Source organism: Dermacentor andersoni, chromosome 2 (assembly GCF_023375885.2).
Source record: "Dermacentor andersoni chromosome 2, qqDerAnde1_hic_scaffold, whole genome shotgun sequence".
Lineage (NCBI taxonomy): Eukaryota > Metazoa > Arthropoda > Arachnida > Ixodida > Ixodidae > Dermacentor > Dermacentor andersoni.
In genome coordinates, this window is record NC_092815.1 from 21,917,606 (window position 1) to 21,929,230 (window position 11,625).

Here is an 11,625-nt window from a genome sequence, read left to right on the forward strand (position 1 = left end):
TAAACATGAACTACCAACATGCCCAAGTCTCTACCCTACATAGCTTGAATTACTTTGGTGTTAGATGGGCAAACGAGTGAACTTGAATTTCAATCAGAGGGGTCTTGTTCTATGTGTGGGGTGCTCAAATATGTTTTTGTAATGAATGAATGAATGTGTTGTGGAAAATCATTTGTTCAGACCACTAGAGGCTTCGGCCCCCTCTGAAAAAAATATATATCTTGGCTGCGTGCCTGGTACACACCTTTATGAAAGTCACACAAGCACAGGCTGGAATGGAATTCATTTTTTTACTTGCAGTTGAAAGGACTTGAGATTGCCTGTAAATGAATTGCAATTTGCAGTGAGTAGAACTTAATAGCTATACTCTCAGTAGTTTCTTGCAGCACTGTGGAAGCTGTGGGACTCCTTAGCCAATATTGTCACGTAGTAGTGAGGGTGAATAATACAACAACAAAACTGTGAATGATGAAACTAACTTTTTATTGGGCAAACTTGTGCCCACGAAAGCAAGTTACACTCGGAGCACAGCGATAGTGGCGAACACGATCGGTGATAAGTGAAGTCTGATCTTCGGGTCAAGCACGCTGGAATTTATACATGAGTCATCGAAGGTTCCAGCGTAATCGCTGGTGCCCGCATGTCTTCTAAAAAGCACTAGACAAGCTTTGGTGACAACAGACAAGGGACAGAACCATCGATAACATTCGAGAAACTTCCGATACATACACGTGCATCCTGCGCTGAGTGATAATGTTTAATATTTGTTGTCCAGTGAAAAGCAGTTACCCGAAAAAGATAAACAAGTACACATGTCGATATGAAGGGTGAAAGCCCTACAAAGTGTTTTCATGCATGTTGTGCTGTCTGCTGAGCATCTGATTGCTGTCCTGTCGATACATGCTCCTGTGGTGCGTTAATGCGAGGAATTGGTCAGTGCTACAAATGTTCTGGCGCTGTAGCCATAAGCCCCATTTATTTGAACACAACAGAGGGGGCTTTACTTAATCTATACACTTTCTGAGCAGTTTCTTGCAGCCCCTTAAAGGGGCAACTACCTCTGTAATTATGTTCACCCGCAATGTGTCATCTGCTCGGCATCTAGTTGGCATTTGCTCGCACTGCCATCATGCACTATACTAGAGCAGAGTAGTAAACTGATAGTACAGTGAACAGTTTGACTTTTAGAACATTCCGCATCGTCAGTGCATCACCAGCGCATAAGCTGAGGCACCGTCTGCTAAGTTGAAATCAAATTAATATGACGGCTCAGTGCCGCCTCTGTTGGCCTGGCAAGATTTAAAAAACGAATGAAAGAAAGAAGACTGATCTCAAATAATGATAACAAAACATACCCTAATGCTCAGGGCTCAGTGTGAGATGAGACTAATGATGACTGATTTCACCATTTATTTTTTGCTGTCAGTACGGAGAGCTAGTAACAAGTATTAATTTGGATTGAAGCGGGAGGATTGAAGCACAAATTCGGATTGAAGTGCTGCCATGTTGCTGTGTAATGACAGTCACCAGTGGTAACCGCCACAGTAATACATGATATACAACGCACATGTGCAGAGGGCCTAATGTATCATGTATTGCTGTATCATATCATGTACCAAGCAAAGCTAAAGCTCTAATCCCGCCAATAGTTAGACAGCTACATCCAGAACTATATTCTGCTGTGCAGGGCTATTGCCGGTGCACACCCTGTTCCTTTGGTAATGCTTCAAGTTACTTGTGAGATAGAGTATACGCTTGTAGGTCGGTTGCATGCTTGAGTACACGAATTTGATGTTAATTACACAAAATGGTTGTCTATTGTGGGATTTCGCTTGAAAGTCATGCACTCAATAGGTAACATCTGCTTACCTAAGAACATTTCTTTTTAGCATGATGTCTAAAAATAAATTACTTTTTCAGTTTACTGTATATAACTTATAAATTTTAAAACAAAATACCTTGGTATTTATGTATTATTTATTGGAGAAGGGCCCATTGGAAAAGGCCGAGGAGCTCGGATGAATAGAGCTACAATAGAATGTCATTTAAGTGAACCAGCCTGGACTGATCAAAATCTTTACTAGGGTGGCAGCTTTAAAGCGACAGCGTTAAGGGCCCTGTCTCGCAGAAAATCCGGTGTCAGCATCCAGTGTCCAGCATTCTGCGTCAGATGACACTTTGGCAAAAAGAATTTCGAACCATGCATACTCAACCAGGCAGGCTTTCCATGTGGTGCAAGGAAGTTGCTGAACTAATTGAATTCCTCAATGTAAAATATGTAGAAAAATCGTAAAGTACGATTTTACATGCAACCTACAGACATGATAGCATCCGTCTGTAATTTGAATATATGAGAAAACATAATTCTGTTACATGAAAACTAAAAGAAAAAAAGAAACACAAACCCCTTTTTCAGCATTTTTACCATTCATAGAGCGGCTATGGGCCCCAGATTTGCGCATGCCAGTGCGCGCAAATCTCAAAGGCTATAAAGCAGCGCGCCCGGTTCCTTGCAATACCTCCAGATGGTGCTTGCCTCCGCCACAAAGCGGCCCACGTAAGAGGCCGCGTTTCTATCAGAAAGCTCCCCTTCGTGCATCATGATCGCCACCAGCATTTCCGGGGAAACATTACGGTTACATAAGTTGCAGTTGCTGGGAATCGTGAGGTGCACTCGGGGACCTTTGAATGCTATCGTGTTCCACTCTTAGATACGAAGCTTAAGCATCCTCCAAATTTTTACTGTAAGCGGAGTTACTCCAAACATTTGGTTCTCCAAGCAGGTGTTTTTAACATACATAGCTGTTCTCTAGCTCTTAAAGATAGGGCAAAAATCTAGAAGTACATTGTAGTAAGGAAGCTGCTCATGCAGGTCTGTCATGCCACACCAGTGCTTCAATGGAAACTTCAGCGGTGCAGAAGAGTCCTGTATTGGACCAGTTAATGCTTTGCCAAATCAGCAAAGAACAGCACAACAGACAGGCTCTCTAATCCTTGTTACATCTTTTCTGCAGTCCATTCATGATTCTGTAATGGCGTGAATATGAAGTATAGGTGGTGACAGTATGTCTCTCTCATGCAAAGATTAGCCAAGAGTTTGTTGCAAACATAATGGTGCGTTGGTAGGTTACGTGCATGACTGAGATTTTAGCCTGGTGACTGCTGTGAGAGGGGATGCTTTGTGACACAGAGGGTCACTCAGACTGCCCATGTTTGCTGTAGTGAACTTCTGGTTTTGCAGTTTACTATATTGGGCTTTTTTGCTTTAAGAACCATCAAAATCCAACTGAGACTGGTGCCAATGTCTACTATAGTGAGTGATTTACTACATCTGGAGTTACTTTAATCAAGTTGTACTGTGTTCTCCTCATCGCCTAGTCCTTGTTTAATGCAACTATAGAATGCTGTTTTCACTGGCTGAGAGCATATTTGCAGTGCAGTACACTTTAGTAAATGCACTGTAGCCATTGCTTCTTTGCAGAACTGGGAAGTGTGACACATGCCATCCTTGTCTTGCAGTCTAGTTCAAGTGCTGTCGACAGCAATTGCCACCAGAAGATGTTCCCAGCATCTTCTCAGTTGAGCTTGCTGGCTACAGCAAAAATGCTGGAGTCTGGTTCTGGGAAACCAGAAGCGGAAGAAGATGCTTCTGCACTGCTAGCGACACTGGCAGCGTCAGGCGAGAGCTCCAATTCTGGCAACAGTTCTGGGCAAGGTGCGACAGTTCTGAAATTAAAAAAATAATTCTTTATGAGCCCTTTTAAGGCTACAGAGAGCTGTGGCAGTTTTCAGTGCGACCCTGGCAAGTGCATCAATTGTGTGTTTAGTGAGTGCCCAGTGGCATAGCCAGGAATCTTTTTCTGGAGGGGGATGGGGAAGGGCACGTGCTCGGTGCCCCCCTCCTCAGCTACTACACTGTGAGTTCCCACTTCAGTTTTTAACTTGACCTAGAAAGTTGTGAACACAATGTGCTTATAAAATTGTGGTGGTTAGCCACATGAATTTTCAACAGGCATTTACGGTTGTGTACTTAGTGCCGAACCAGAAGCTATGTAACTGTTATGAGTGAGTGATGTAACTGCAGAATGCCATGTGTCTGCTCCACAGATATGTTCGCTTGCTTGTAGCAGCATGTTGAATTGGGCTGGTTGGTACGTTACTGAACTTGAATGAAACATTGCCTAAAACAGGATGGTAGCGAGAGGAGACAGACAAGGCGCTGTGTTTGTCTCCTCTTGTCACCGTCCTGTTCTAAGTGGTGTTTCCTTCAAGTTTGGTTGCTCACTCGATGAAAAATTGCTCGAAGTTTCTTTCGTTTTCTTTTTTATTCCTCTGGACTGTGGTCCTGGGTGATATGGGAGATCGCCATACCCTGCATGCAGTGGGGGATGAAACCATGTTTGCCATGTTGTGAAAACTGTCATTGTCCAGCTGACCAAGAGTTATGTGCTTTAGTTTTTGACCCTTGATCATGGAACTGCTCTTCTTGTTCTCATACTCTGTGGTCGTCACTCTGGGCCGGTAGAAAACAAAGTTCTTGGCTTGAACTCAGCAGTATTGTTTTGTTTGTATTGACCCTTCCTCATTTGTAAGCACTCTTGTCCATTTAGGTTGCTATGTTAGAGATAGAGGGACACATAGATTAGACAACATAAGGTAAGAAACATGCTTCATGGTTTGCACACATGTGCATGCCACTTTTTGTATAGCAAAATAATGTTGACTATAAATCATTTTCACGTTGAAGCTGTGGCGACGAGCGACCACGTAGACCGGTAAAGTGTCGGGCTCTCGTGGGAGAGGAAAAACCAACACTCGATCTCTTAGCGTAGCATTCTTTTGAATCCCTTTTAGAATGCTAGCCCCTGCCGGAGCGTGCCAGCCGCTCGTGCCTCATGTAGACGCAAGCATCTACGTAATTCTCATGCGACGCCGATGCTGCTGCCGCTACAGAGGGCTCCCTCCCTAGAGAGGAGGAAAATTTGACGAACGATGGAGTCCACATGACGTGGCGTGTCTTGGCATTGGTCTCGGGTGTCACATACGGAGGCGGCATCGAAGGATGCAGCAGGGTTGCATCGTACATTGGTGGGGCCGATGGTGCGGGTGCTTAATGTAGGCGGGTTTGAGACGTTCCAGGGTGATTGTGTCTGAGTGGCCGTTCACATTCACGACAACAGTCGTCAGACGACGCTCGAGAACACAATATGGCCCGGAGTAGTGTGGCTGCAAAGGTTTCCACACGGCATAGTTACGCACGAAAACGTGGGTAGCAGAGGTGAGTGCAGGAGAAACGTACGGAAACCTTGCTTCTTGCGAACGTGTAGGCACCGGGCGTATCTGGCTGAAGAAAGCTTGCAGTTTGGCAACATAGTCGGCAGGCGATAGCATAGGTGTTTTGGTGGTGGCAACAAAGAAATCGCACGGAAGGCATAGGTGAGTGCTGTAGACGAGCTCAGCACTGGAGCAACCTAGGCCGCTCTTGAGTGCGGCTCTGATGCCAAGTAAGACGAGAGGTAAATGTAGAACCCACTTCTCTGGTGATTCATGCGCCATAAGGGAGGCCTTGAGATGCCAGTGAAAATGTTCAACTAGGCCATTGGACTGTGGGTGGTAAGCAGTCATGTGAAAATGTGTTGTTCCAAGTAGTTTGAGTAGCTTATTGAAGAGTTCTGAGTCAAACTGCCGACCGCGATTGGTGACTATTGTGGATGGGAAGCCGAACCTTGCTATCCATGTAGACACGAAAGCTGTTGCAACAGTGGGCGCTGAGATGTCAGATATAGGTGCAGCTTCTGGCCACCGTGTATAGCGGTCGATGCATGTCAGTATGTAGCAGTAACGTTTTGAAGGTGCGAGAGGGCTGACGAGGTCCAGGTGTACGGTGTCAAAACGAGCATCCGGTGGGAGAAAAGACTTGGCAGGTGGAATGGGGTGACGCTGGATCTTAGAGCGTTAACACGACAAACAGCAGCATACCTAGTCATGAACTTGAGTGTTTAGCCGAGGCCAAACGAAACGACTGAAAAGAAGCTTCTGTGTCGCGCGTATGCCAGGATGCGACAGGTTGTGCACGGTTTCGAATAGACGTCTGCAAAGGGATGCTGAATGTATGGTCTAGGTGTGTCGGTAGAAGTGTCGCAGACGACGGACGTACCATCTGGAATCACGACGACGTCCTCCAATTTCAGGGATGTGGACGAATTCCGGAGTGTACGAAGTTCGGTGCCGTCACGCTGTTGACTGGCGAGTAAGTCGACCTCGATGATGAAAGGTTCCGACGTCAACATAAAAACGGCATTGACACGACTCAGAATGTCGGCTGGAACGTTGTCGGTGCCCTTGATGTGGCGGAACGTTGTTGTTGGCGGAACTCTCACAGGGCAAGTAACAGGACGCCGAATGGTTCGTTGCGTGCACAAGAGGCTTGGGGTCAATCAAGACAGTGAATGCACGGCCTTCTAGAAAATGGCAAAAATGTCTGATAGCCAAGTAAACAGCAAGTAATTCACGGCCAAACACGCTGTAGCGGGACTGTGCAGGCTTCAGTTTCTTGGAGAAAAAGGCGATTGGATGCCACGCATTGTCGATGAATTGTTGCAGAACGGCACCAATGGCGGTGTTTGAAGCGTCGGTCATGATGGCAGTGGGTGCGTCTGGCTTTGGGTGTCTAAGCAGCGTGGCGTTGGCGAGGGCAGACTTGACTCTTGTGAAAGCGTCGGTGGTCTCTTCAGTCCACTGAAGCACTTGTTTGCATTTGTTTACCAACAGAGCGCATCTAGTGGAGCCATAAGTCGTGCACAATCGGGAATGAATCGGCGGTAGAAATTGACGCCTCTGAGAAAATGGCGAAGCTTGGTGAGTGTGGTCGGGCGAGGAAGGTTTTCGATGACGCGAATCTTGGACGGCAGTGGTCGAATGCCGTTAGCGTTGACTACATGACCGAGGAATTTCAGTTCGGGTTGACCGAATTCACTTTTAGCGGCGTTGATGACAATTCCTTTACTGGCAAGGCGTGAAAAAAACAACCCCAAGTGGTGAAGAGTTTCTTCTGCGGAAGAGCTTGCAACGAGAAGGTCGTCAGTGTATGCAAAAACGAAAGGCAAGCTGTGGGTGACGGAATCGATGAAATGCTTAAAGGATTGGCCCATGTTCCGTAAACTGAAAGGCATGCTGAGAAATTCAAAAAGACCGAAGGGTGTGATGATGGCGGTCTTGGAAATGTTTTCTTCAGTGACCGGTTGATGATAGGCGCGAATGACATCGATCTTAGAAAAGATCGTCGCACCGTGCAACGCTACCGTGAAGTCCTGAATGTTCGGTAGAGGGTAGCGATCAGGAAGGGGTAACATATTTTAGTGCCCGGTAATCGCCGCATGGGCGCCAGTCTCCCGTCTTCTTAGGCACCATGTGAAATGGTGATGCCCAATTACTGGAGGAAGGGCAGATGATGCCAAGTTGCAGCATGTGTTCAAACTCTGCGCGAGTGATCTCGAGTTTTTCCGGGGACAAATACCGGGGTCGGAAATAGACTGGTGGGCCGGAGGTGATGATGTGATGGTACAAGTCATGTTGCACCGATTGCGTCTAGTACGGCAGGCACCTCAAAATGGGAAACTCGCGTAGGAGCTCGGCGAATGGTTCGTCCAACATGGCAAAAATAGGTGCGATCGGCAATGTGCCTGATGATGGGACACTGGGAACGGATAGCTGGGTGATGGAGTCGATGAGACGGTGTCGGTGGACGTCGACAAGGAGTCCCTAGTTGTGCAAGAAGTCTGCGCCAATGACTGCACAACGGACGTCTGCAACCCGAAAAATCCAGCGGTACGCTTGTCAAAGGCCGAGGTTTAGCATGATGGAGCGTGACAAGAAAACTGGAATCCTGGTGCCTTGACGGCTTGCAAAAATGACAGAGATGTCGCTTTACGGTCGGAGTGGTGGGCAGGGAGAATGCTGGCGTCAGCTCCTGTGTCGACTAAGAATCGTTATCCCGTAACTCTGTCCATCACGTAGAAAAGGCGACATGTGTGTTGGGCTGGACCACTCGTCGCCGTTAGAGGTCGGCCGGCCTGTTTTCCCACCAAGTGCAGGGACGCCAACAGCAACGAGCGTCATTTCCAAAACGGCGGTGGTAGTAGCAAACGCCAGACGTTGTAGTTGATGTTTCATTGCGGGTACCCGTGCGTCTTGATCTGCTGGAACTACGGCTGCGTGGACGACAAGATGACATGCGGCAATGTTCCGCTCCACAGATTATGCGTTCCAGGCGTTCACACAAGGAGTCGAGCGGAGATTACGCTGCTGAAGAGCAGGGGAGGGTTTGCAGTTCGGTTGCATTGTCACTCGGAGACGATGCCGTGGCTACGATGGTTGGGGTGGCTACTTCCATGACTTTGTCGGCCAAAGCGGCAAGTCCGGTAAAGTCCATGGCAGAGGCTGTCACCATCTGCACGTTAGCCGGGAGTCATTGCAAAAACAATTCGCACAACAGCACGTCGTCGATCGATCTCGCATTGTTTCCGAGCAGCTGCCACATTCGTCGAAGAAGTTCACTAGGGTGTCGGTCGCCGAGTTCTTCAGCGGACAGAAGCTGCTGTACACTGCAGCAGGGCTGCCTTGAGATTGTCATAGGTGGCTGTAGACAATGGGGAGTTCAACAAATCTGCTACCTCGTCAATGGTGGCGGGCGAGAGCACTGCAACGGCATAATGAAACTTTGAGGCTTGAGAGTGGATACCAGCGACTTGAAATTGCGATTCAGCCTCAAGAAACCACGCCAAGGGATGCTGGTCCCAGTACTGTGGGAGGCAAAGAGCGATGGCTGAACAGGAGGGCTCACCGAGTCTCAGAAGGGTTCTGGCCTTGAGCTCTCGTAGCGTTGGTCTGGTCTATGGTCGTCTCTACCACAGGAGCGTATGGCAGTATTACGTCTGCGGTCACCAAACTGTGGCGACAAGCGACCACGTAGACTGGTAAAGTCTTGGGCTCTCGTGGGAGAGGAAAAACCGACACTCCGTCTCTTAGCGTAGCATTCTTTTTAATCCCTTTCGGAACGCTAGCCCCTGCTAGAGAGTGCCAGCCGCTCATGCCTCGTGTAGACGCGAGCGTCTATGTAATTTTCATGTGATGCCGATGCTGCTGCCGCTGCAAAGCTATGCTACCTTCATTAATTTAACTTTTTTGGCTCCAGGTTTTCTTGGCTGATAAATTCATTTTTTTTTCATTGATTATGTGAAGGAGATATTGACTGGGTTCTTTGATATAAAACTATGATTAGCCACAGAGTAAATGTTTTTACAGGTGAGGCACCCATACTTGTTGGTTATTGTAGCCTGCTGTTTTCTTGCTAAATTTAGTGAACGGCTTCGTAGGGTGAGGCCAAAAGTTTCAATCAGGAAAAATATGGTACTGCCAGTGGCTCACATTTGCATGCTGGATTTCCTGAATATGTTAACTAAAATGTTGTAGTTAACTTTAAACCTTGTAACAAGCATGTGATGCCCCCTTGGGCATAACCTTCGTTGGCCCGCCAGGCTCGGTGGCCTGCCGGCTCGGTAGGCAACATTGGTCACCGCACCGCAATAAACACCGACGAGCACAGCCGCTCACGGTCAATCATCATTCGTCACCACCACGCCGCGGAGCGTCCGTCTAACGGAAGATGCCTCGAGCCCTCCCTTGTTCATGAACCCGGGCTGATAGTGACAAACCTTACTTTCCCATCATTGTTTTATGCTGTGATAGGATCCCATTTCATTTTCCTTTTTTTTTTTGTTCACTTGGCATGATCAAAATGTAAGTAATCCTCTAAGGTTTGTTTTATTTTTTACTTTCTCAAGCTTTTTCTTATGACTGTTTTTCATTTGTGCTGTCCAGGCACTCAAGCTGACATTGTAAGCTCTGAAGAACACATGTGTTCAAAGTAGTGTCAATGGAGTTACAAAAAAAGGTAGTGGAATGATAAATGCCATATTAAGAGATAGCAAGATGGCAGTAAAGTTTAAAGAACTAGCATGGGTAGATGACATTCTAGTCAAGATGAAGAGCAAAAACAACTGGAAAGGTCATAGTTGTGTGTAGCCCAGAGAACTGGTGGTCTATTAGTAGTTGATGCCAAGCCTACTGTCGAGTTCATTTCCTTCTGAAGGGGCAAAGTCGCCTCCATAAGTTCGCCTTTCCGCAGGTAAGCGCCCCTTTTTGTCTATGTACCGTCACCGCTTCGTAATTCATGGCTATATACTCAAAAGGGGCTGTTCGCATACATTCAGGCCAAGCAAAGGCAACGCCATGGAATGTATCACTGAGTCTACAAAAAGCACATGCGTTTGAAGACAACTTGACTGAAGCCGGGCACAAAAGTTGCAAATAAACGCAGCGTGAACATGCGACCTTTAGGAGAACGAAAATACTAACGAAGTCGCATATAGCAAGGGACAAATTATGAGATTAGTGATGAGCAAAGAATAGCTCGCTTACCTCACATAGCCAGGACCATTGCGTTGGGTTGCAATAAGCCCGGCTGATTCTTTGAAGCCATACCTTCTGATGACATTCTAGTCTAGAGGAAGAGCAAGAACAACTGGGAAGGTCATGTGTGTAGCGCAGAGAACTGGTGGGCTATTAGTAGTAGTTGATGCCAAGGGATGTAAAGTAGCGTCGAGGTCAGGAGAGGATAAGATGGAACGATGAAATAAAGAAATTTGCAGGCAAAGGTGGGTTCAGTTGATGTAGGGCAGGGCCATCAGGAGTTATTAGGAGAAGCCTTTATCTTTAGTGGAATAAACTAGGCTAATAATGATGAGCATTTACATCTTTTTGATACCTTGAACTTTGAGCATAGTAGTTTACTTTTCAATACTGCTTTGGTCCTCCTGCAGGGACTCCCCATTCCTTATTTCCTGCAAGAGGTGGCCGCAACTCTGGCTGGACAGAGGAGCAGATGCAGCGGGCATTGAGTGCTGTCTTCGCGGAAGGTGTGCCTATGACAGCTGCTGCAAGGCGCTTTGGCATCCCCAAGACAACACTGCTTTACCGGCTTCAGAACTCTCTCACCAGGCGCTCACCTAAAACTTGAGGAATCTTCAGAACAGCATTTTTCTGAAACTCCCTATCTTTCTGTATGTCAAACCTGTTTGCATTCATCTTGCTGTGAAACCGTGCTGAATTCCAGTGAGGTAGGTGATTTCATATGAGTGTGGTTGTCTATGATAACCTCGTTACGTGAAACCGAGAGTGTTTGCTCCACTAAGGCCTTTATCATCCCACGGTGAAAAAAAAAAAAAGAAAGGAATTCATGAAGTAGCAATTTACCCATTGGGATACATCAGCTGCGAGATTTTTAGATTGTCCATTTTAGCTCACAGTTGTCAGGCCATTGTGCATGTTTTAAAGATTAGGAGTGATCCATATGTGTTGAGCCCTTGAATGTACTTGTATGTTCTGACGTCAGGCAGGCAATACATAACATGGATGTCATTTTGTAGGCATATGCAGGGTCATTTGATAACTTCTTTTCAGCACGCAAAAGTTATACAAGAGTTCTTGGTACTCTGCCCAAAGCAGGCATGACATCATGCAGCATCATTCAGAGGGCTGTATCTGTTGGTTGGAGGAGGCTAACAT

The 11,625-nt window shown here is 46.7% G+C and overlaps 1 protein-coding gene across 1 annotated transcript in view; it reads left to right on the forward strand.

The window, feature by feature from the left end:
* LOC126542830 (uncharacterized) overlaps positions 1–11,289 on the forward strand; it is a 30,693-nt gene extending 19,404 nt beyond the window's left edge. Inside the window, exons 6-7 of the mRNA XM_050189941.3 lie at positions 3,520–3,715; positions 10,881–11,289. Of these exons, the coding sequence (XP_050045898.1) occupies positions 3,520–3,715; positions 10,881–11,077 (393 nt within the window). The 3' untranslated portion in view covers positions 11,078–11,289. The remainder of the gene's footprint in view (positions 1–3,519; positions 3,716–10,880) is intronic.
* The last annotated feature ends 336 nt before the right edge of the window (positions 11,290–11,625 follow it).